Raw genomic sequence first — 27,196 nt, forward strand, 5'->3', positions numbered from 1 at the left:
TCGAGCGGCGAGCGCTTCACCATTTCAGCTAATTCCCCTGTACGACATCATGGTTTACCAATAAAAGAAGACCCTAAAAGTATGACCATTTTGGAAATAAGTTAACCCGACATTCATGAAAAACCTTTAAGCATTTCAGTAACTCAATACTCTCACATACACGAAGTAGGAGACGTATAGTAGCTCCTAAAACTGCTCCACTTTAACTAATGTTGCAGTTCATGCATCAAGGTGAATCACAACCAATACATAAAGTACTAAACAGTCTGTGAATAATATACAAAGGCTATAAAGTAATGTTAAAATATACAGTGTGCACTGGTAGAGAAACATTGCTTTGGAAATATTTCTCTTGAAAGAATGTATTGAATAACTTTAAAGTTTGTAACCACAAACAATTAAAACTAAAGAAAATGAAATATTAAATAAATAAATAAATAAATAAATAGTTTTGAGGTAATCTCTGTGATTTTCCATACCCTTCCTGTCCAGCAAATAAATAACACATGACAAACATGTCAAATCATCTTATATAAGAGAACACTGCTGTGGACTAAAGTATAAGAATGAATGTAGTGCAGCAGTACAGCAGAAATGTACTTTAAAGCAACATTTGTGATAGTGAAACTCTGAAAAGGAACCATTTTACTGCACAGTATAGCTACTTGTCACACTTCCATGTTTTGCTGAGAACAGCTACTTATATTTTGCTTGAGTAAGGTTCTGTTTGTAGGGGAGTACTTACTTCCACAATTTTACATGTATTTAAGTAAGGGATCTGTATACTTCTTCCATGTCAGTCATTTAAGAACGTAAGAACGTCAACAACGACGACTTTTATGTGGATAGTTTTGACCGGAAGTGCTCATTGTCAATGCTGCTGGCTAACATGTCACAGTGACAACTGCACCCAAACAAGAGTTTATAAGATATCAGCTAGTTCTCTGTTTACAATTTGCTCTTAATTCTAAAACATCTGACTTGAACTGAATCGGTGAGTTGTATACCGTTGTACATAATAAAGACAGAGTCAAAGAACATGTTTTTGAACATGTTTGACATTTAGCTGCTAGGGTAAATAATCCACATTAGCTAGCCTTTCGATAGCTTAAGCTATATATAACATTAAGCTAGCTACCAGTACAAACAATGCTAACTTTAATTTGGAGACGCTCGATAAACACGAAATATACAACCTCCTCAAGCTGTTATTTCAAAGCTCGTGTTCCAGTATAATTTAGTTAGGTTACGTATTCGTATGTGTGCTAAAGCTAGGTGTGGAGTGGTAATAACAGCGATCCTTTGAAGCTAACACTCTGAAATATAAGTGACAGCTGAAGGTCTAACTTATTGTTCACCTTGTTGGAGTCTCAGTCCGCGTATTTCTGTTCAATACTGAATGCTGTATTTTATGTTAGTCTGCATTAGTTAGCTAAAAAGAACTCACGAATGTTGGCATTAGACACATAACTAGTTGTCTGTTAATTATGGAAAAACTGCGTCTATTGCAACAGTATGAAAGTACAACAGTGGTCTTCTGTTTGACAGTCCTTTCCAGGAGACTTCAACATGTTCTTACATTATTCTGTGTCTGTCTGTTTTCTGATATTCGTGTTGCTGCAGAAAACACAGCTATGTGCAGCTGTGTGCGGAGCTCCAGGGCTCTGTCCCCTGTCCTGCTCCCCAGGCTGCTGCCTCCACAGACCGGCTACAGACTGGCTGGCAGGGGTCTCTGGACCTCCCCCCACCTCTTCACTGTCAGTGGAGACTCCCAGCTGCTCCCACTGCCTGGCCAGGCCCGTGTGGTGATCTGTGGAGGAGGTATTGTGGGCACATCAGTGGCTTACCATCTGGCCAAGTTAGGATGGACTGATATAGTGCTGCTGGAGCAGGGCAGGTGAGATTTGATTTCTATCAGGAAATTTTAGAAATGTGTTGGAAACGTTTTTAGTGCAGCAGGTACAATCTATGCAATGAAATGCAATCTGAGTGCAGTCTGAGTGGTGAAAACAAGTGTGTATTGTTTAAGACAGAGCCACTAAAGACATCTGATATCTGAAAACTTGTTTCCTTTTTCTGCAGACTTGGTGCAGGTACGACCAGACTGTGTGCTGGCATTGTCAGCGTCGCTAAGCCAATCTCCATTGAGTGTAAAATGGCCAACTATTCCAACACGCTTTATGAACAGCTGGAGGGAGAAACTGGTGTTAAAACAGGTCAGCCACTTTGACAGGTTTTTATTTCAGAGCTCTATTTTCCTCCATTATCATTACTATGCAGGGGTCAAACTATTTTTTGAAGTTTCATAATATGTGATTGCTATGTGTGTGTATGTGTGTGTTTTAGGTTATGTGAAGACAGGCTCTTTGTGTCTGGCCCAAAATCAAGATCGCTTTATCTCTCTAAAGCGCTTAGCATCCAGGCTAAAGTAAGACTGCTCTTCCTCACCTAATATCACTTTTACTATACATTTATATCACAGAAGACCCTCTTTATTTAGAGTGCCTTTAGAATTATTCACTCTATTCTGGCAGTGATCATATAAGATGTTAAATGCTGCCAACAGCAATTGCAGTGAATAAGTACTGTACACTTCCACATTATTCACAATTATATAAAATATATTTTGTGTGCAGGGCCTTTAAATCAAAATGTCTGCATTATCACAGGCTCATTTTTCTTATTATATTTGTCTTTCTATATTTTCAGAGTAATGGGGATCAGCTGTAACATCGTTAAGCCTAAAGATATAGCTAAACTACATCCTCTTGTTAACATTCATGACCTGGTGGGGGCGCTCCATCTGCCTGGGGATGCTGTGGTATCTCCGCCAGATGTTAACCACGCCCTAGCTGTTGGTGCAGCTGGTCAAGGTTAGGGAATGAAACCCATAACTGTATACATTCTAAATTGAATTTTAGAGCAAGATTTATCAATGGACGTATCCTACGTTCTACTCTTTTTTTTGTCTGTTAAAAATCAGCTTCTTCCTTGAGCATATATGACTGTTTTTTTGTCATGCCTGAATATAGAAAATTGAATTTGCATATATTCATGCATTTCTTATTGTCACTGTATTTTATTTTATTTTTAGCTTTGTCTCATCTTCCTTCTCTTTTTCTTCCTTGTTCATACTCAGGGGTTCAGATTCTAGAACGAACCACTGTCCAGCAGGTTCTGGTAGAGAAAGGGCACGTGATGGCCGTTGAAACAGACCGTGGCTCCATTGAGTGTGAATATTTTGTCAACTGTGCTGGACAGGTATAGATAAGTGTATTGCATGAATGTTTTAAGTCAGTTTTAAATCTGCAGTTTTAAGGATTGGTTGGCACAATATACCTGTGTTTAGACCAGCAGTTATATATATATATATGTATTTGCTCTATCTGTTTGTCGTCCAGTGGGCTTATGAGCTGGGCCAGGCTAGTGAGATGAAGGTGTCGGTTCCTCTTCATGGCTGCGAACACTTCTACCTCCTGACCAAACCTCTACAAGAGGCAGTTCCACCCAGCACACCAGGTCTCAGACATCAAACACACATAAAAATATATTACAGTGAATTGTACTGTTTTGCTGACAAAAGCTTTGCAAGATTGAAATCACTGGATAAACTGAAAGCATATTGATACCAGTTTAATGAAGTCTAACTGTGTCTGTGTCTTGTCTCCAGTGGTGATTGACATGGACGGCAGAATATATGCACGGCAGTGGCATGGGGGCTTTCTGTCGGGGGGCTTTGAGAAAAACCCTAAACCCATCTTCACTGAGGGTCGGAACCAGCTGGAGATCCAGAACATGCAGGAGGACTGGGACCACTTTGGTAATGGACGGAGGAATGGGAGGGATTTGTGGTGGAAATTAACAAATATTGTTAGTACTGTAGTGGACTTGTCTCAAAATTAGACATGAGGAACATACTTAAATTACATTTTGTCTGTAACACTGCCATACTTTGACATAAGTAAGTTTTTGAACACAGGACTTATGTTTATGCTGGAGTATTTTCACAGCACCTTAACTTAGGTAAAGGATCTGAAAACTTCTACTACCAGGACTGAGTAATGGGTAGATTGTCATTCCTGTAAAACATTCGCAGTTTCAGTTTATTTTCAAGATTCCAGTGAAGTGTTTTTACACACTGTATGTGGATACTGTGCTGCACATTGCAACGCACTGGAAGCACTGATTGTACAAATTTACATAAATCTTCAACCTTTTTGAAGGATCATGTATTGATTTATCATTGGACAGACCTTATGTATTTTTAGACTGAGCTTCCTGCATGATTTGGAGTGTTTTAAGAACATTGCGACATGGTTATGAGATTCTGGACCTAAATTTAGCTGACCGTAAATGCTTTAGCTCTTGGCTCTACATTTGAAGTTGTTTAACATATGCCAACAATGTCGTGAAAGGTTTTTCCCAATTTTCTTACACTACATTTTAGATATTTCTTTGAATCGTGGTAAGTATTGGTTTTCTGTTTATTCAGTAAGTAATTTGTCATTTGTAGTAAGCTTGGGACACTGGTTTGTGCACAATAATCCTTTCCTGTGCTTCAGTCATGGACTAAAAGTAATTGTCCCACCTGCAGTGAAGAAGACTCACTGGGTCAACACACACTGGGTCACTTCAGAACATATCCACCATACTTATGTAAATGGACACCTGTCTTTTTGGCCTTGCCCTCATGTTATCTGAGATTCCCCACACAGTCCCACAGCTTGCTCTAAGAACAGCAGTATAAGCAGTAGGATTTCTACACCATTTTTTTCTCTTGTACAGTTTTATTTTGCACTGGGCTGACATTCATGAAAACCAGGAAAACCTGCTGGACTGTTTATGATTAAACATAGCATAAACATGTGCTTTCTCTGTAAGAACTCTCATAGTAAAGGAAAGGCAATAAAATCCATCTCCAATGTTCTTTTGTGTTCATGTAATGCAGCAACATTAAAATGACAGTGAGGTTTTCTGAGTTAACACAACACATTAGTGCAGAATTTGTATATATCTCATCCTGTTGCCTTTGACCCTCAGAGCCCATGCTCACTTCATTGCTGAGGAGAATGCCAAGTTTGGAGTCAGCTGAGATCCATCAGCTGGTCAACTGTCCAGAGTCCTTCACCCCTGATATGCGCTGTCTGATGGGAGAAACACCGGGTGTTTCTGGCTACTATGTGCTGGCAGGAATGAACTCCTCTGGCCTGGCCTTTGCTGGAGGAGCTGGAAAGTATGCAAGTTCAAAAAGTTTGACCTACCAAATAGTTTTAACTTGGATACGTAGACCATAATTTGTGTAGGCTAGACTAAACACATTTTGTCTGTGGGCAGCTGAAATATATTCTATTGAAAAAAGAAAAATCACTTTATTTCAGTGGTAGATATTGTGAAGTCAGGTTTAACTTGTGAATCACAAAATGTAAGTTGTGTGTTTTGCTCTTCAGGTACCTGGCAGAATGGATGACGTATGGGTACCCCACTGCCAATGTCTGGCCACTAGACGTCAAACGATTTGGTAATCTACAGAGCAGCCGAACCTTCCTGCGACACCGTGTAATGGAAGTTATGCGTGAGTAGTCAACTCTTCTTAGATTGCTTTAAGTGTCACTGACTGTGTTAAGTTAGTCTAGGCTACTTAACTAGAGATTCAAGCATAATTTAAAGATGCATACCTATAAAATATTTAAATCTAAATGTAAATAAATACTTTTATATTTCATGTTTCACAAGTGCATATCTTATCTTATCTTATATGGTGTAGGACTGAGGCAAGAAAAGTGCACCATATCTGAGCACTAAATTTGAAAAAAGTTGAGCAGAGAAAAAATATCACTATCCAAAAAAGTCTACTGAGGATCAACAGCTATGATTTAGGTCTGGGAAATGTGATTTAAGTTTATTTTGATGCTCTTCTTAACTGTTTTTTGAAAATCGAGGAAACATTCTTGTCAATTCGTGGAGCAGTTAGTTTTGACTTTAACTCTTTAAGTGCCAGACAGTTAAGGGGCTAATAAGCCTTAAAAGTGCCACAGATTTTGGCCGTTTTTCAGTATTTCGCGTCGTTTTTATAATATTTGAAGAATCCTGCAGGAAACCGCTCCGTAACATCCGACCGATTGCTGATTAGATTCAAAACGCACCGGACGCAGCCGATTCATTATTGATCGTAATTTGCAAAATTTATAATAATAATAATAATAATAATAATAATAATCTTTATTTATATAGCATTTTTCATACATTAAAAACTGTAGCACAAAGTGCTTTACATATCAGTTTAAAAATCAGTACCGCCCCCCACCCACACCCACCCACTCACCCGCACACACACACACACACACACACACACACACACACATATGCAAACCCACAAGCTCACACATACTTAAGAAGACTGACTGAGCACGGGTAGACCAGAACAAAAATGTACAAGTAAAAGTAAAACATCAGTTTAGGAGGCGCTGTCTCAGGGAGCCATCCGCACCAGGAGGCAGCCGCCGAACCCGACGACCAGGCACCAGCAACACAGCCCCGCATCCCAACTAGTGGGAGAGGGCCAACTGGGACCCCCACCCACCAGAAAGGAGCGGACCCCAGTGAGAGAAGGCGCCACAGCCCCCGGAGTTCACAGCCGCCCCCCGGCATGGAGGGCTCCCTCTGATGAAACACCGGAGAATAAGAAACATTAAAAAGATATAAAAATATTATTCGGTCGCATGACCTCAAATTCCCGTCTGCTTGGTCTCAAAAGGGGGACACAGAAAGAACGTCATCGAAATGTGAGAAAGAAATGGGGGTGGATGGTTTGTTTGTACACAAATGTGGCGTGTTCTCCAAAGCCGATCTGATCGGCCCGTGGCACTTTACAGGTTGTTTTCGTAAAGCCGATTTAATCGGCCCATGGCACTGAAAGTGTTAAGGCAGTGGACAGAAATTTGTACCATGTAGTTTTACAGTACTTGAAGACTTATTACCAAAGACCAGAATACAAATATGTACTTGTACCAAAAGCCAGAGAATAAACTCTTTGTTTTTTCTCATTTTACAAACAAATGCAATATGACTTTTCCAGGATAAGAGATGATATTATTACCCTGAAGTATTTCTGTGAAAGTACCTACTTGTTTTTTTCAGTATGGATAACAATAGGAACATTATGAGTGTCAGATGGTGAATCAAATACAATTTCCTCTAGTTTCTTCCTCGTCTACACTGTAATGGAACAACAGAGAACAATAGTTGATTCAGTGAAGGCCAGCGACAGCATTAAGAGCCCTTTAATTACAGACTCATAATTTAGTACTTCCTATTCTTTACAGGTTCTTAATAAGTGTAATGATGTCTTATTTCTGTTATGATTTGATCTATACTCTTTAACTGTCTGTATATGTTTGTGTCCAGCTCTGCTGTATGAACTGAAGGTCCCCCGATGGGACTTTCAGACTGGACGGCAGCTGAGGACCAGCCCTCTATATGATCGTCTGGACACCCAGGGGGCTCGCTGGATGGAGAAACATGGTTTTGAGAGACCCAAGTACTTTGTTCCTCCAGGGAAAGGTATCACACAGATGAACTGAACTGCACCATGTAACAATAACCTTTATGTTGAAATCTAAAAAAAGAAAGAGTGCTATCACAAAATGAAACAAGACATGCGATAGATGGTTTTAACAAATAATAGCCTTAAAGATTCAGCAAGTTTAGATTCAGTTCTAAAATGTTTTAAAGTAAGTATAGTTCAGTATAAAACCTTTGATTCACCACCTTTGTTTTTGTGTATGTGTTTAGACCTGCTCTCTCTGGACCAGAGTAAAACCTTCTACAAGCCAGATTGGTTTGACATTGTTGGAGCAGAAGTGAAATGCTGCAAAGAGGCTGTCTGTGTCATCGACATGTCCTCTTTTACCAAGTTTGAACTCACAGTGAGTCGCATTACTGTATAGGTAACTCATGAGTATTAATCAGCATCTGGATTAGACAGAAAACTGCTGCTTCAGTGCCCTCTCTGAGGTCAAACTTCTTAGAATATCGCTCTACTGCCTCTATCAAATCACAGCATATGTTTCCCTTTGTTGTTCAGCCTTGCCATAAAATAAAAGAACCCACTGAATGTCTAAACCTTGAATAACAAAAAGAATAATATAAAAACCCATCATTCATAGTCATGTATACAGTATTTATAAACACAAGGAGGCAGTACTTTTTCCTGTGATTTAGGTCAATCTATGGTTCTGTCTTCATGTTTCAGTCAACAGGAGACCAGGCCCTTGAACTGCTGCAACATCTGTGTGCAAATGACCTCGATGTTCCGGTCGGACACATCATCCACACTGGCATGTTGAACGAAAGGGGAGGCTATGAGAACGACTGCAGCGTGGTCCGTCTAAGCAAGAACAGGTTGGAAACACCTGACAAATAAATATAACATTACAACTGATAATGATTATTTAAATTAAAACATTTTTTCTCCTGCAGCTTTTTCATTGTGTCTCCAACAGACCAGCAGGTTCATTGTTGGTCTTGGATAAAGAAACACATGCCCAGTGATCCACACCTCCACCTAGAGGATGTCAGCTGGAAGTACACAGGTCAGAACGCTACCAAGAAAGGCCTCCTTTCACTGCCATCTAGTCAATTTAACCTATAAAGACCCAAACAGCCACAGACGACCAAAACCATATACTGACCTAAAATGGTTAATAACTCCTGAACCCCTAATCCTATCAATACATGTAAATAACTGGTGTAAATACAGTTTGTCATCTTTACATGGTCATCAGATATGACCCATTTGGACGTTCAGAGGCTCCATAGTGAACATGGAAACATAGTCATGTTCTACAACATTGATTCACCAGTAAAACCCATGGAGTTTGATAAATGACAGTGGATGGAGATGCTTGTTTATGTTTAATTAGTGATAGATTTTGCTGAAAAAGTAACTTTTTCTTCAGTTTTCTCTGTTTTTGATATAATAACCTTCAACTTTAATCTGAGATTATGTGAACATCTACATGATCAGAACATTAAATATAGGGAAATAGATGATGCTCACTAAACAAATGCAAAATATAGACGATAATGTCATAAGAAAATGGTGATAAATCACTTAAGAAAAGTCAAATATAGAGAAAATAAAGTATTTTGGAGCTGCCACAAAAATAACACTGGGTGTTTATGGGTTAAGGGTGAAAGCAAAACACTAGAAGACACAGTAACTGGCAATAAATCTACTAGGCTTTTCTCAGCTGTTACATTAGGATGTCATGTGAGTGGACGCAGGAAGAGTGGCTATTTATAAATGTAATTAAGTGTTTTTTTTTTCTGCTGAAACCATTCATATTGACATTGTAAAGAGCCCTGATGATGACAAATATTGCTTTCATAACAATCAATTTCTTTTCATTAGTACAGGATAATACAGTGTTTAATATGCTCTGCTCATCAACAGCTTTAAATCTGATTGGTCCTCGTGCAATGGATGTTCTGGCTGAGTTGTCATATGTTTCCATGACACCTGACCACTTCCCATCCATGTTCTGTAAGGTAGGACGCTAGTACTATTTGCAGTACATTAATTATGTAACAGTTATAATATGAAGATGATAATAGGACAGATCATAATGCTAAGTGTATGGCTGCAGTAGTAGCATGAATATTAACTGTATCACTGACAGTACAGTTTTTTAGAAAACAACTGTTAAATGTTCATCAGTAGATTGTTGCTTGTCCTTTTTTTGACAGTAGCAGAACAGTATCTGACTCTGTATATGTCCTTTTACAGGAGATGAGTGTGGGTTACGCCAATGGGATCAGAGTAATGAGTATGACTCACACAGGAGAGCCAGGGTTTATGCTCTACATCCCTATAGAGGTGCAACTCACTGACATCTGCACACATAAACATGCATACAGCTTATTACAGTGTGATTGATTGGTAAAGTCACATGGATTAACTTGTAGAAACATGCAGAAACCCTGCTTAAAGAACTGCTCTTAAATTCACTATATCAAGTTTTATTCCTTTGCTTTCCACAGTATGCTCTGCATGTGTACAATGAGGTGATGTCAGTGGGTCAGAAGTATGGGATTCGTAATGCAGGGTACTACGCTTTACGCAGTCTGCGCATAGAGAAATTCTTTGCCTTCTGGGGCCAAGACCTTGATGCCTTCACTACCCCGCTGGAGTGTGGACGTGAGTTCAGGGTAAAGTTTGATAAGGTATGTAACTACTCCAAGGTAAGGGCTGTCACCTCATGACATTTTAGTTGATGAGTAATTGTCATATAAATTATTTCAATTATCAGTCCAGTTGTCTTGACTGTTCACTTTGTGCCACTAGCATAACACCATGTTTAGTTTAGTAATACATGTACAACTTATGAGGAGCCATTTCTAAGTATTGAGATGTAGGAAACATTTCTAGTTGCTTTTCACAGTGCAGTTATTGTAATGTTAATTCTAAAGCATGTCGAGATAAGGTTGGTGGATCTAATTGTCCACTCAAATACCAGCATCTCATAGTAAGAGGAGGATGATAACAAGATGATTCATTTAAAGGATATCAAACCTCAAACTACAAAAAGCTGAAAATAAATGTAAAATGGTTGCACTAAAGTGCAGTTATTGCACTCAGGTAATCATACAACAAATGGTGCAAATGAGCTGGTCAATACCCGCTCACACCTCTCAATGTATGCTATCTGCTGCTAGTTGCGAATGCTTATGCTAATGCTTAGTACTGTGTGAGTATTAGGATGGTAAAATGCAGAGACTGAATTTCCCTACAGGAAATTAGGTACAGGTAATAAAGTGAGCTAACCTTAAACTGTAAACCTTTTAAAATCTGACAGGTGTTTTTTGTAAAAGCATTTACTGATAATAGTATTTAGTCTGAGTATTATTTATTACTGCAGTGTTTGAGTTATCATCAGCTGTATTAACTAGACTGTTTTGATGAGGGAGAGCCTCAACCATAAGCTGTATTGATCTACTGATTTTTTTTATATTTATACACAGTGACTTCAACTTTTATACTTCCATTGGTTCCTAGAGAAGATAGTCACAATGATAAAAGGTTGGCAGTCTGCTTTGTTAGACCCTGGCAAAACATCTGGCTTAGACCGTTAGCTAGGCTGTAGAGGGATGTTTGTCATCCAGTAGCACCTGCAGGCACAACAGGTGGCACGTTAGTCCAACAGTGGGAAAGTTTACTGTCACACTAATTTGGAAAACAGTTCAACATCAGGTCTGCCGCACAGAGCCATTATGTCGGCACATTGTTAATGATTAGATGCCAGGGTGTAAAATGGTTTTCACAAATTGCTTTCAGGTCAGCAGTCAGCAGAATCTCATTTTAAAGTCAAGTTGAACAAATTAATGAAAATAAAGGTGTTTTTTGTCTTGCTCCACTGTTTATCCTTACAGAGCTGCACAGTGTTGACTCTTGATTACTTATGAGCTGTGTTATATAAATATGTAATGTCGGTCCTTTTCATATCTCTTTGCTTCTTGACCACTCCTTTACTGACATCTCCCTTGTTTCCTACACTTCAGGACACAGATTTCCTTGGTCGTGAAGCCTTGCTGCAGCAGCGTCAGGACGGCGTGACTCGGAGGTTTGTTATGCTGGTTCTAGAGGACCATGACACTGAGCTGGACCTGTGGCCATGGTGGGGTGAACCCATCTACCGTAATGGTCAGCTGGCTGGTACGACCACCAGCAGCGCCTACAGCTACACCCTGGAGCGCCATGTGTGTCTGGGCTTTGTATCTCCACCGCCAGGCCCAGAGGGGCTGCCGACACCCATCACTCCAGACTTCATCAACCGTGGGGACTATGAGGTGGACATTGCTGGCCAGCGCTACCCAGCTAAAGCCAAACTGTACCCCTTCAGCTCCCTGTTCACCCAACAGAAGCGCCGCAAGGATGACCTGGAGCTCAGCAACCTACAGGGGAAGTGATGTGGAGTTTTGGAAGGCTTCACTTTTGCCTCATATAGAGGCTTCTGAGACACTCCAGTTCACCAAATCCTCTCCAGCACTTTCCTCACAGTGCCAACCCGTGCTCCCTTTTCTAGGTCCCAGACAGAGGGCTGATTGTACAATCACTCCATATCTTTGACTTGCACACTGCATCTCCCTCTTTCAAAGTGCAATATTAAAGGAGGCACCAAATACTTGATCTGTATCAAACACAGTGCTCCCATGTTACCAGATTCAGCCCTTTCCTGCTTCACTCTCATATACTCGAATGGCTGCCTCACTGGGTTTAAGTGCCTTTGTTAAGGCAACATCAGCATTAGCTGTCAAGGACTCTGGTCTTTATTCTCTCTCTCCCCCCCCCATTCAGAAGGGATTTGAAACGACAATCTCAAGTTGAATGGACACTCTAAAGTTTCAGCACTGCACAGACACTGAAAAGTCCAAAATGACTTTCATTCTGTGCTGATGTGACATTGCCTAAAGAGTGAATTTGTTGACTTTCAGAGTTCACTTTTCTGAGACAGGTCCTTGAATGGAAACTTACTATCTTGGAATTCAGGTCATTTTTTTAAGATCTGAGGAGTAGTGGTCAAATAAAAATATTCATCAGTTTGTTCAGCTTCCAGGCAGGTTATGACCAAATTTTAAGGTACTTTTGGCAGCTTATTGGTGGTCTACAACTTGGTCCTGTTATTTTTGTGAAACCTTAATGAACCTCTCCTACATTTTCCATGTGGAGCTTTTACAACCAAGATATATGGACTAAAATCTGAAAACACAAATGATGAAACTGCAGGGTAAATCTGAGCCAAAGGGGGTGATGCGAATGCTTGACTGAAGGGACACACCCGATAAATCTGTGTCCAGGCACAGATTAGTAAATTATTATTTAACAGCAGTAATAAGAATGAGTTGAGAATTGGGAGATTCCATGATTTTCCTGCTTGTAATCAACATGTGGATACATCTTTCCATACTCATGGTTAGTCATTTTGGATTGATCATTCTGAGGTTTTGGTCCATGAATTGTGACAGAAAATGCTGCATATGACAAATCTAGGGTATGCAACTGCGTATGTGCATCATTTCAGAAAAAAACTAGACTGTTGTAGAGCTCTAATATGCTCCATCACATGCTTACAATAGATACGTGGAACTAAGCTATAGATTTGACATAAGGATTTGAAATTACTGCAGACAAAAGTGCGTAAAAGTTTGGGTATCACCTGGTTAATCTGAAATAAAGTTGGATGATTATTTCTGGTTGACCACTACTAAAAAGTTGGAAAGTATGGCTAATTCTCAGGTAATATGTTTCCAGCAGTTGGGCCTGTCTTAGACAACATGGCTGGTATCATAGTACACGTTGTAAATTTGTTGCTGTGAGTGATGTGATGTGTAGAGTGGTGTGGCCTGATTCAGATTTACTGTCCGCTACATTACACATAACAGTGAATGAACATATCCTTCTCAGATGAGGAGAAAGGCATGGACAAACATCCTGGTGTCACATGTTAGTAAACAGTTAAGTATCCTGATAGAGTATAACCTGTCTTGTTTAAAAAGCAACAAAAAAAAAGCTTCCCAGTTTTCCTAATGCCTCAAAGGGAAAAATAACAAAACTCTTTGACGATGTTTCCATGGACAGTCAGCTGTTCCGATGTTATTTTGCTGTGTCCAGCTCGTGGTAATGTTCGTATGGTAATATATCTGAAACTCTTATTTATGTTTTGTGTTTTTTTCCGAAGCAGCGTTGTCGTTTTAATGCTGAGGTCTTATTTTGTTGATGTTTGGTTGAATGTGTGGCCATTGAGAGACAGTAGAATGGTTGGTGTGTTGGCTGAAGTCTACACTATCGTACAGGGGTGATTTGATTTGTTGTTTTGTTTTTTTTTCCCCGATCAGAGTTGAGATGTCTGTAAGAAAAGAAAGGGAGAAGTTCGTTGAGATTTGAAATAAAGCAATGTATTTTTGTAACTAGTGTGTATGAGATCTATTTTCAGTACTGCACATAGTCAAGTTTCTATATCAAGTTTTAAGTTATATCGAACTATCTATGCTTTGATCAGCTGCAGTTATCTGCAGTGGTGTGACAGTTGTCTTCATGTGCATTTGAGGTTGGACTGGAGGTGTAGTCGAGATGTTGTCTTATTGTTTTGTCGCACATCAGTTAAGTCTGTCTTTGGTACATCCGCTGTGTTTCCGAGTATGAGCAGGTTTTGTGTCTGAAACTAAAACATCACCGCACTCACCTTAACCTGAAATCTGACAGTTTGCAGCTACATGAGACATTAAAGTGTACCTGTACTGGTCATAATTGACATTAATTGTAATTTGTGTGTTACTTATAAGCAAGAGAAGCACAAATTCAGTTAAAAAATGGCGCCACACTGGACCTTTTTAGTACGTGAATTAGCAGAACCTATGGGGAGCAGCCATTGCGGGTCATAAGTGATGTACCATCATTGTTTCCTTATGATTGAGTAAAAAATTAGTGGTCAGTGAGCAAGATTGAGTGGAAAAACTCATATTCGCACTTGTTTGTGCAGCCATAAGTTTTGCATTCAGTCATTGTCCTAAAGATGCGACCCAGCATTGGTTGATAATGTGTCATCTTAGACTGGTGTCTGCTGCATGGGGTCAGTGACCAATCCATTACAGCCCGTGAAGGAGACAGCATGTCTCTGACCATGCCTGACTGACGGAGCAGTGACTAATGGTGTGTTCCAAAGTGCTGGGAAGTGGGAAGTTTCTGATATCCAACTTGGTAAAATGGATTGGCCTGTCGAAGCAGGAGGTCCTAGTTGCAAATTGGGGCCAGATCGAAGTACCCCAACCTCACCGCGAAGTACAACGAGGCTGCAGCTCAGTTGGTAGAGTGGGTCATCCAATGACCAAACGGTTGGTGGTTCAAATCCTGGCTCTGACTGTCCACATGTCGAAGTGTCCTTGGGCAAGACACCTAAATTGCTCCCAGTAGGGTCTGGCAGTGCCTTGCATGGCAGCAGCCCCCTACTGGTGTATGAGTTTGTCTGCGAATGGGTGAATGTGAGGTCTTATAGAGCGCTTAGGGCACCATGAAGGTGTAGAAAATGCGCTATATTAAGAGCAGTCCATTTACTATTTACAACATGACATCAACACAACAATGGCGGCACACAGTGTGCAAGTTCGCAATGAAAAAAAAACTTCACAGTGTACAAGGGTCAAAAACCCAGTATTTGAAATCTCTCTGACACGACATTTTGGAGACAATTTGACAGATTAGTGTTGCTAAATGACCCACATTTTTACTTTTAAATTCACTAGCTGCATTGTACCCGTACGATAGCGCCATCCCGTGGTGCAACAGCGGCATTGCACCCGTATGCCCTCCCATGCTGCAACACGTGTTGGACAAAGACGCACCGAATGGACACCGAACACGGGGCGGGGCCGAAACGTGCATTATATAGTAGGATTTTTACTTTAGTTGGATCATAAGGGATTATCCAAAACAAGAAGATACTTTATATTGAAATAAATGTTGGAATGGCAATCAATTGCAGTTCGCTTTCTGACGGGACATTACTGTGTTTTGACCCATAATTAACTCATCCCTCATTTCACCTCTTCCATCTCGTTTGCCTCTATGAGAACACTGTACTGTCAACAGTCAAAATGCCTCTTCGGTGACAAAGCGAATAGGAGCTTATATCTGCGATCCTCCATCTTTGTTGTTAATGTTCAACATGGATTGTCTGGAATGCTTTGAGGTGGGATGTAGTTAACTCCAAGTGAGATATATTTTACCTCCCAGCACTTTGGAATGCAGCATTAGCACTGAATGCGTACTTGACAACAGCCTATGATGTAAGTTATCGGACAGAAACACTAGTACTATACATGATCTTTTGAGATAACCAGCAATGAAAATTTACTCTATGTACCCTTTGTTTCAGATATTTTTTTTATTGTGAAGCCTTATAGTACAGCCTTGAGATCCTCTGATTGGTACATTATGCTTCATTTTTGATATGAATATAACAAATGCTCAATCAGAAATGAACTACAGGTACCCTTTAAGAATCAGTGATGCTGTTGCCTCCATGTTTGTCACTGGACTGCACTGTAAAGATGAGATCTACTGTATGTCACTCCTGCAGTTTTCACTCCTAAAGCCACTCATTACATCCACCAGCAACATGCAAATAATTGAAGTTATTTGCATTTTTCAAGGTAGTTAAAGATTTGTTTACTCGGCACCTCCACCTCTTCTCTCTGTAGACCACACTTAAATTACTGACTGGTCCTATGTTTAGACACTCCAGCAGCAGCTTAATTTGTTTGGGGAACCTCTGAAGCACTTTTACCTCTGAGAAGGGAAAACATTGCAACAACAATTCTCCAGTCTGACATACCTATCTATATTTTGCTTACTTTACAAGCTTTTCTGCTTCTAGAAGACTGAATATGAAGGAACAAATGCACCAAAAGATAGTTGTTTTTTTTTTTTACTCAGAAATCACCTTGTTCATATAAAATGCTGCAATAAGGTGTCAGTCATGTCTTGTATAAAGGGCTACTCTTTTCATGTGTGCACTTCCTGTAGGTTTGTCACTAAAAAGGATTTATCAAATTAATGATTTGCATCATAGGGTGCAGTTGATAATCGTATTAGAGTATGATAAACCTTTAGATGTGATACTTTGCTGAGGCTTAAATGGTGGACTGGGGAGTTTATAATTTAACTGCTGCCATGTATCCTCACACATCTCAGTGCGTTTTGTTAGTTTTTATCAGAGCACAATTTGGATTTTGTGTTAAGACTGAAACACATTGCTGTCTGATAGATAATACTGATCACATTTCCTATTTGTCCTTTTACTGTCCAACTACATGCACTCCTGTTATGTTATATGGTTAGAAACATTTGCACTAAGCAAGAGCACTACACTCACTTTGATTGTACTAATTTTTGCAGTTACATCTTAAATTTATTAAGGTATTTAGAAATTCTTTTATTTCAGACCACTATCCAAATTTATGATAGAAAACTAATAGCGAAAATGAAAACATTAAGGTCTGTTAAAGGAAATCAAAATGACATAACTAAACCCAACACATGCTGCATGTTTGTCTCCTATTCAGTGTTTCCATTTTAATGTTAATACTGGACTCGTCTGTAAATGCTGTTTTTGTCTCCAGAGCTTTACAACGATGTATTTGTACTATGTTAAATACGTGTTTGGATGTCTAAAAAGTAAACTACAAATGAACCTGACTTGTGAGTTGGCTATATTTTCATCATGTATTTATTGTCTGACTTCTGTTTGGCTTATTTATCAGGAGTTGATTAATGTTTTAGAGTGGATCATCTGGAGGGACACTGCAAAAGGTAGTTAGCAGGGAATGAGAAACAAGGATTATGTTTGTGTGGAGCAATGTGGTACATGTTTTAGAAATGCTGAGAGGTACATGTAGATGTGTATAACTGAAAATAAATAATACAAAATGAAGAGGAATCATCACTTATCCCAACTACCTGCACATATAGAAAAAATGCCCATCATTTTGGCAAAAATCGAGTTGATTTCTACAACCCAAGGTTATAATAGTTTAGGAGTTTTAATTATAGTTTAGTTTTAATTAGTTTTGACTTTTTTTTCTCTAATTCAGTTAGTTTTAATTAGTTTTTGGAGCAGGTTTGTGAGTTTTTATTAGTTAGCGTTTTTTTCTGAATGCTTAGTTTGAGTTTAGTTTTGTTTTAGTATTAGATTAGATTAGATTTAATTTATTGGTCCCCGTGGGGAAATTTGTCTTCACTGACTGAAACATTACAGGAAAAAGACATTACATAACATACAAGAAAAAGATAACATAACATTACAAGAAAAAAAGACAGTAACATTATACAATACAGATAACAACAACAACAGTAGGGGTAGACATTAGTTTTAGTTATTTCATATATTTTATCTTCCTCACCATCCTATTCAAAGAAATTAGTGAGGTGCGAATCAGCGGGTTACTCTGGACACTTTATTTGGGGGTCAGGTTAGGGTGGCTCATTGACTGAGCAGAGACACAAACACATGTACAGTACAATGTATAAATTCCCTAGAGCAGGTTGGGGTGTGTGTGTGTGTGTGTGTGTGTGTGTGATCCATACACAGCGTCACTTACGTGAAAACAATGCGAAGATGTGCAAAGCGTGAGAGGAGATGCACAAAGCAGCCAGCAGTTAAACCAGATAGAAACATATATAAACCAGATAAAAGCATATATAAACCAGATAGAAGCATATATAAACCAGCTAACCAGCAGTTAAAGCAGACAGAAACATATATAAACCACTTATAAACATATATAACCCAGTTCAGCAGCAGTAAACCACACCTTAGCAGATATCTAATCTCTTAATCATCTCCAGTTCCATTATTAGCCAACTTTGCTTCAGTTCAGTTCAGCTAGCTGTAGCTAGTAACATCAAATGTTTTTAACATTCTAACAGGTTCCATACCTCTGTAATTGGATTAGTTTTCCTCCTCCTCTTTTCTCCTCTTCTAAACTGTGCAGTTCAGGCCTTGGAAGGCCTTTTCATGGTGATAAACTCTCCAGTCTTTACCTGAATGCTAGTTCAACACTGACTCTGTCCTTTAGCTCCACTCTGTCTCTGTGACTCACACGCACACACATGGTGCACAAAAAAAAAAAAAAAAAACCCCGACCCCACTCATCACTAAAGTAAATCCCAGACAGGACTGTGCTGCTGTGTCCCAGCTTTAGTCTGTATGTTCTAGGTAGAGTGGGGACCAGAAGACGACTGGAAACCACAGTGACCAGACATGACAGACTGTGAAGTGTCGTACGGTGCCGCTAGCTAAAACTGCTGGGGTCAAATAAATCAATTTGATATCAATTGACAAAGACGAAAACGAAGGGAATTTTATCCATAATTTTTATCCGTTTTAGTTAGTTTTGTAAGCTCACAATACAGTTTCAGTTAGTTATCGTTTTTTTTTTTTCTTTTAATTAGAGTTTTTATTTATTTCAGTTAATGAAAATGTTTTTTCAATTTTAGTTTTCGTCATTTTGTTCATTTTCGTTAATGATAATAACCTTGCTACAACCCATTTTAATTCCTGTTTAATTTGTTACGTCTATAACTAGTTACGTCACAACATTTGCACATATAATTCCAAGACTTCTGACGAACATTTCTCCAAGTACACCTTAATTGTTTGTCAGCAGCAGCAGTTGTAGTCCATACTGAAAATATGTCCAAACTTCAGATCGATTACCAAAAATGTTCAGTTGTTGGTTGAACGGGACAGAGCAGCACAGTCAACAAATTGGAGGGGGTGGGGCCTGAAGTGGCTCATGTGCATTTAAAGGGCCAGCGCTCAAAATGACCTTTCTGGTGTCATTACTCAGAAATAGGGTTGAAGATGGACCTGTGGAGTTGAATAATGAAGAATTCAGACCCAAGCATAGCATTTACAGTTTATGTAGACCACAGGGAAATGTTTTAAAATGTATAATTTTATTTTTAAAAAAAAGCAGAATATCACTCCTGTTGAAATTTAACCTAAGATCCAACTAAGGGTTTTTGTGCATGCTTGTTTCTCAGCTTTATTAAACAAAACAAAACAAAAAACACCTGTCTGTTCAAAGGACAATCATTACTACTACTACTACTACAGTTATTATTATACATATATATATATATATATATATATATATATATATATATATTTTTTTTTTTTTTTTTTTTTTTTTTTAAATTATCGTTATTATTTTAATGTATCTGTTGTTTTAAATGTAAATGTTGTCATGCTGTTTTCACTCAAGACAATTTTGTCATGCAAAGGGCAGGAACTTGTACTTTCCTGGGTCTCAGGATGTTAAATATCACTTATTTTATTTCTGAAAGGGAAAGTTTTCATTTTGTGAAAGTTCAGACCAAACTGACTGTGTAAATTCTGAATGTAATTTAACAAATAAAATGAAACCAGTCATTTAGTGTAATTTGTAGTGAAATCATATGAAACTGTAAACTACAGTCAGACTCCCTTTTAGGAGGGAGATTATTTTTTAATAGTCTCACATTCAGTTCAAAAGGAGAAAGTAATGTCAAAATCTTTACATTTAGTTGAGTATTTTACTCTTTTCACTTAAACGAAACACTACTGTCTCAGATTCAGAACACAGTTTCTCAACTATTGAACAGATATAATCACAAAGGGCTTTTTATTCAAACTTTCTATTTCACACTATGTCCAAGATATGATCATTTTCTTCGAAAGAGCAGGAGTCTTAATCTTCTTCCACACAGTATAACCCTAACTGTATTCTTTATTTGCGACAAAAATACAACAAATTTACCATCAGTGGGGGACGCTGTTTATCGGTGTTAGATTTCTAATGAAAAACTACTCAATAGGTGTGATCTTAGTTCCAGTTGTATGGATAAAACTAACAGACTTGACAGAAAATTTGCTTAAATTATTGTTACAAGGCACTGGCCATGACTGAACAGACTGTTACATAGGAAAGGAGATCTGAATAAGTAACCTAAGTCATTTATTGTTAATTCTCTGCTCGTGAAGCCGTCCATGAAGATGAGTTTTACTGTGTTGAGATGCAGCTTTGAAGAGTCTGTCCATGGAAAATTCTTCACCGAAAATACCAAAATGTGAATAAAAATATTATTTCCCTGAGCAGCACAAGGTTTTCAAATGTTGAATTAATTGCAGCAGTATTACAGTATTTTGCATCCCAAGATCTTTTACATATTTTTTTTTCTTACACACTTTTTGTGCTTGACTCACTCTGTCGAAACTCTCCACACAAACCTATCAAGATACAACACTTACAGCTGAACATCTCACTGTGGTGAAATGAATTTCTGCAAGACAATCCTTTAGAAAATGGAACTTTTGCTGGTAAGTGATCCACACATGCACAATTTCAATGTCTGTATCAAAGCAGCAACAAGACACTGATGTTCATATCACTGCTGTCTTTAGTGCCTTTCAGGCTTTTGTGAAAGACAGGGAATGGGAAAATATCAGCTTCAAGTCATTGGAAATACGTCTCTGTCTATTGCTTGGTCCTGTCTCTTTTACTTGTCCTCTTATGACTCCTTATTTTCTTCCTCTTGGTCTGACAGGAATATGGTTAAATATTCAGAATGCTACCCCTGAAGGGGCTGCTACATGTAAGATGAATATCTTCCTTCTTAGCTTCATTCTTTTTCATCTGTTTCCATGATGTAGCAGACATCTTGTCAGAATTTCCAAGACTTTGGAATTATTGACTGTGAGAGAATATTTCAAAAATGGCTAAAGGTGTTGAAAATTCAGTTTTTTGGATAAAGTAGCAAGCGCGCAAATCTAACGCAACCACTACATCCTGATTTCAAGCTGGAAGCGCTGAATTATGTTCACATTTTTTGTAGGCCTACTTTTTTTTTTTTTTGTGCCCTCTGGGAAATTCAACCTTTGCATTTAACCCCCACATGAAGCAGTGGGATGACACTGAAGGCCCTGGGGCAGAACTAAACCAGTATCACAGTCGAAACTGACAGACTGTTGGGGAATTGTTTGCTTGCTGCAAAATACAAAATATTGTGCTGGTTTTGTGTGTTTAGTGTGTTGAGCTTTGCCAAAAAACAGTTTGTTGTTTCAAAAACCATGCCTTAGCAATTACATATCAACAACAAAAAAAAAGTAAAGCATTTATTGATATTTTCCTCTGTAAGAAGGTTTTTAGTCATAAAAACACTATTCATAAAAGATGATCAGATCTCACTGTAGCTCTGAGCTGCATCAGTAAGAAGATTCCAAACATCCTCTTGACCTTCATCACACTCACAGTTGTTGTTTTGGTTTTTTTTGTTTTTGCTTTTCAACTTGCAAATTTCTACACATCAAGTACATTTGCCTCAGGGCAAAGTAAATGAGGAAATAAGTGTTCCACTGACTTACTCAAAAGTTTTAACTAATTTTTTCCAGCAACTTAGACAGTGTTCAGTTCTTGAAATTTCTACATTTACATATATTGAAAAAGATTTTGACCTCGCAGTCTCAAATTTGTTAAGAGCATTTTTTTAAATTGTATTTGGGTAACAGTTTGTAATCAAATCACGAAACACTTTGGAGTTGCCGGTGACTTCACAGAGATGACTGAGATGGATCAAAATGTATCGTCCTGTCTTAGCCTGAAAGAAAACACTGAGGTGGGTATGTTTCACAAAAATCATGATGTTGAAACAGATTTTCATTATCATTCATAAGATATTATAAAGACCAAACCACATTAGTTCTCTGTTCCTCTTCATAAATACTATAAGTATCTGTAATTCCATGTTAATGTTATGATTAATATTAATATACTTAATTTACCTTTATCTAACTTGAATAAATCACCTGAAAATAGGGCTTGTTTTATTATTTGTCTTAGAATGATAGATACTGTGTGTAGGACAGTGACATCTTACAGTATATGATGCATAGTTGCAGATTAAACCACCAAAAATGATATGATGTAGTAAAAAGGAGCTTAAATAAAAACATTTACAGCAGCAAGATGCAACACACACGAAGTAAAAATACACTAAATACCACTCCCTGCAGACGGTGTACATCTGAACACTGAACATCTGGCCCTGGAGCTCAAGAAAGACTGAGCTGATATTATTCAGCTGAGAAAATAAAAGTGTCCCCTAGTATTGATCTTTAAAAAAAATATGGTTCCCTGTGGTTCTGCATTGACTTCAGATACATTAATGAATTCTCAATCTTTGTCTCCGAGTTTGGTCTTGTTCCTCTTGTGCATTTTGAAGTGCATTTTCATTTCTGCAGTTTCGTTGCACAACTGGTGTAATGACAATAAAGCCTATTGTATTGTATTGTATTTATACAGATCATATGTAATAAACAGCTGAAGTGTTTTTGTTTATCTTTTGCTGAATCCATGTGATGTTACCATCCTTCCATGCCACTCCTTTGTCAGCTTATGTAAAATGTTCTACATCCTCCTCTGTGCTCTGAGTTGATGAGCTGTTTCAGAGAGTCAGAAAATCAAAGTTCATCTTCATTCTGCACCTGAACAAGGGTTACTGGCATCTGGCCCCAGAGACCAAAGAACTGACGGCCCTCAAAACACCTTATGGCAGCTCAGGGTAGGGGGAGGACATCACTGCCTACCTCACTTCAGCGTGGCAGATGCCTCGCTGTGCTGCTTATGTGTGTGTGTGTGTGTGTGTTCACAATTGTAGAGCTGCTACTAGAAAACCCTGCTGTTACAGTGGGATCCCTGTTGAAATGGTACCAAGTAGTACCATGATACATTTATTTTATTTGTTTGTAAGTGTAGAATTCAGTTATGTCAATGAAGATTTTTTTTTCTATTATTGCCACAGGTTGCTTAAAATTATTGAGTGACTTTCTCTATAGAGTTGTGACAAATCTCAAACTAGTGAGACATCAAGCAAAAGGGGCCCAAATCTGATCTTTTGTTTGTGACTCAGATCCTTTTTCTAAAAACAGTGTTAACACAAATAAATAACTTATACTTTAAGGTTTTAAATACACAGCTTTTACTTGTAGTGGAGTATGTTATCTGTAAAGGAAATAATCTGAACACTACTAACTCCACTCCTTATGTTCATATGACTCAGTTCAGGACTGTGATGAGTTCACACTGGAATCTGATATTGTTCCTTCAACAAAAATCTTAAAAGCCAAAGAAAAAATATCTCAGAAATGAGCACTAAGGCTGGGAATGTGAACACAGCCATAGGCAAGAGGCCTCTCTCTCTCTCTATTTATATATGTATCTGAACCATAACAGACCAGATTCTGTGATGCATTTTGCACTGTTCGCAATGTCAAGACAAAAAAAAAAAAGGACCAGTCACATATGAGGAAAAAGCTCAGATTTGGACCATTCTTCCTGCAGTCTCAATGTGCCCTTTGATCTGTCACTAATTTTCCCTTTTGTGTAACGTGGGCAGTTCACGCTTTGTCCAGGCTGTAAAATCACAGAGGACTATCCTTAGAGGTTTGACAAAAAAAATTCAAGTATAGCTACATTATATCTGATCTGTATGTTTATGTTGTACGGTCATTAAGCTGCCAGGGTAAGTTTTTGAACGGCTAACGCCTCATCAAATGACGTCCAGGAAAACAGAAGAATCACAGCAGATCTAATCTAGTATTATCAACCCGTAGCCGTGCAGCCAGGTTCAGGGCTTTTGTCGCCATGGTGACAAGCTGTTTCTAAACAGCAGACATGTACAGTGATGTCAATGTGAAAACCTTATGTTGTTTTCTCTTCCCACATAAAACCATCAGTCAGTTTCTGTTATCCACTGTGAAGTGTGCAAACATCGGTGTGCTGGCAGTTAGACTGAAGGTTTTTTTTTTTGTGCACCACTAGTCACAGCAGACTCTGACACCTGTTTTCTACTCAGTAATGACACAAAGAACTATGCAAGGTCAGAACCAGAGGAGTCACACATGAAAACACTTTATTAGTACACTACAGTTTCCTCCTGTTGCACATCATTTGGGTATATAGAGATCACAACCTCCTGGCTTTACGTGGGCGGCATCCATTATGTGGCACGGGGGTGTTGTCAGTGATCGATACCACCTCCAGGCCTCCCATTGTCAAGCCTTTGATCGCTGACTGCACAACACAGACAAAAACATTCAGTAATTAACATAGCAAATACAAACAGATTAAGATGGCTGTAAGTTGTTAACCTGATGTGATCATCTTTATCAAAAGTCTGAAAATAATTAGGCCTGATATCCTCACTTGGCGACAGCTTCATCTATGTTCCTACTAAGTTTAGAACTGGATCAGTAGAGATACAGGAAGCAAAGGGAAGGAAAAAAAACTACATAAGACAAACAGGCATCTCTATCTGTTGCTGTACTCTTTCATACTTAAATACTGACATGTCTGAGAGTACCTTGATAACACTGCAACTTTAAACTGAATTTGAGAACTAAAACGACCATTACTGATATAAATAAAAGACCCACTTCTCATGTTGTACCATGGTGCTGAACTTTGTTGATGTTCCAAATGAAAACCCAGAGAAACACTGGGTGATGGCAGCCATTTGTTGGTGTCTTTTTAATACCACATTTACATTTTTCCTTGTACAACTTGAAAGCCTTTATACCCAATGTTTATACTTAAGAGCATTTTCTTGCACAAAATGGTTCAGGCTTCATATACCATCCCCTTCAGCACTTTTCAACCAACCACTCAACCCAGAGAGATTTTAAGTGATTTCAAAATCATATTTAAGATATTTTAAGGACAAAAAAATTCTGATTATTGGATTTTCAACTTTTTATGACTTTTAAGAACCTGCAGAAACTCTGAATACAAGACCAAAGTAGAAAATAACATCCTGAACAGTACTTCTACTCACCAGACGTCCGGGACCAATACCTTTGACCAGGACACGAACATATGTCACTCCCTTTGCCATGGCTTTCTGTTCATGGAGACACATAAAAGGTATTTGTTTTATGTGTGCAGTCAATGATTTAACTTTCCTACCGAGGTCACCCGGATGAGATTAATTTTGGTGACCTCTAATATTCCTCTGACATATAAGTAGCTTAAAAAGCAACATGTGCTGAATAAGAAGACCTGACAGTTGTACACGTCTTAGAAATAAATGTGAAAACTTACTGTAGCTGCAGAGATGGCTGCAACCTGAGCAGCAATAGGTGTTGACCTCTTGGAGTTCTTAAAGCCCTCTGTTCCACAGGACGTTCTGACCATAGGTTGTCCTTCATTGTCTGTCAGCTGGATGTGTGTGCTGATACAAGACAGGACAAGTGGTATTTATCTTTGAGGTCTCAACCGCATATACATAACACATTGTCATTATTTTAATGCAAATACTTTACACAGTATTTACTTTAAAAAAAAAAAATAAATTTAGATCTCATGTTGACAGACTTATTTACTTATTTGAATTGTTTCTATTTCAAATGACAAATCAACAATCCATGCTCAAACAGAAAGCTTCCTAGTTTCCTTAAAGGTACATGAATATCCAATTGCAAACACTGATGTGGATTTATTAGATATTATCTGTTATGCACTGATATTGACTGGATCTATGATAAAAACAATACTGGTGCAAACAAAATGGTACAATTTTGCAACAGTGCTGCAACAGGCTTTCTTTTAAGTATAAATAAATAACTGACACAATCCTTTCAATCAGGTGGTGACTATATATCCAAACCTTAAGCATATTCGTTTGTGCAGGAATGAGTACCCTTAATTTACAATGAGACTATTATTACTCTATAACTGCTAATGTGAAACTTTTTTATTTAAACGTGCAGTTTCCACTTACTTGTTGTATGTGGCCTTTATGTGAACAATAGGTAACTCCTCAAACTTTTTTCCACCCCACCTCAGCGGACTATCCTGACCAGGCAGCGGTGGAAAATGGCTGAAACATTAGCATTAAGTCATCATCTGATCAACGCCGACTCAATACAAAGAAAACCTCAATCACAGTCTACTTTGTTGGCATGCGTGTGGATGGACTGGTTGTTGGGTTTTCTCACCTGAAGTCTCTGGAATCTGGGGGAGATGCTGCATTTTCCTGAAATCTGACAGCACTGCTACAAAACGATCGCTGCAACATACCCCATCTAAAAAGAAAGTGCACGTTTTAATTTTTATCATTATCCTCGATTTTTAGTTTTAGTTAGGCTAATAAAAACACATTAGCAACAGACTGACAAGTTAGCTAACAGGGACGTTAGAAGACACTTACCGTGTACTTCCGTTTGCATTTAAGGAAGCAGCAAGCTGTCGGCACACCAGACTCACAGAGTTAAGTAATACACCATTTAACTTATTCATATTTCCTTTCGTTATAAAACAAAATGAATGTCAAATCTCAAGCTAATAGTTACACATAACAAAACGTGACATTGAAGCTGCTACATTCAGAGCATCCCAGGCAATGTTGTCTTTAATTTGGGGGTGTAAAGGGTACCAACAACATATTTACTACGCATAAAAATAGAATTATTATCTATAAAATATAAATAAAACTATTATAAAAATGATATTAATCCAAGTATAAGTCTTAGTTGAATATATAAAGATGTTTTTTTTGTTAAAAGAAAATCAAATCACTTGTCAGAGTCCCCCACTGTTATCCAAA

At 38.4% G+C, this 27,196-nt stretch overlaps 2 protein-coding genes across 2 annotated transcripts; one reads left to right on the forward strand and one right to left on the reverse strand.

Moving 5' to 3' along the window:
- The first annotated feature begins 859 nt into the window (after positions 1-859).
- Positions 860-14,361, forward strand: pdpr (pyruvate dehydrogenase phosphatase regulatory subunit). The gene is made up of 18 exons (XM_030123588.1): positions 860-994; positions 1,624-1,897; positions 2,083-2,216; positions 2,347-2,428; positions 2,710-2,873; positions 3,140-3,261; positions 3,402-3,519; positions 3,671-3,820; positions 5,041-5,233; positions 5,448-5,572; positions 7,405-7,560; positions 7,792-7,925; positions 8,252-8,400; positions 8,479-8,591; positions 9,455-9,549; positions 9,788-9,877; positions 10,042-10,224; positions 11,560-14,361. Exons 2-18 carry the CDS (start codon positions 1,635-1,637, stop codon positions 11,965-11,967), a joined length of 2,679 nt encoding a protein of 892 aa, XP_029979448.1. The 5' UTR covers positions 860-994; positions 1,624-1,634; the 3' UTR covers positions 11,968-14,361.
- A 10,127-nt stretch (positions 14,362-24,488) lies between these two features.
- mrps11 (mitochondrial ribosomal protein S11) lies at positions 24,489-26,998 on the reverse strand. The gene is made up of 6 exons (XM_030130883.1): positions 26,801-26,998; positions 26,589-26,675; positions 26,372-26,470; positions 25,693-25,822; positions 25,427-25,492; positions 24,489-24,666 (listed from the first exon to the last, which is right to left on the reverse strand). Exons 1-6 carry the CDS (start codon positions 26,887-26,889, stop codon positions 24,559-24,561), a joined length of 579 nt encoding a protein of 192 aa, XP_029986743.1. The 5' UTR covers positions 26,890-26,998; the 3' UTR covers positions 24,489-24,558.
- Between the last annotated feature and the right edge of the window lie 198 nt (positions 26,999-27,196).

Source organism: Sphaeramia orbicularis, chromosome 3 (genome assembly GCF_902148855.1).
Source record: "Sphaeramia orbicularis chromosome 3, fSphaOr1.1, whole genome shotgun sequence".
NCBI classification, from domain to species: Eukaryota; Metazoa; Chordata; class Actinopteri; order Kurtiformes; family Apogonidae; genus Sphaeramia; species Sphaeramia orbicularis.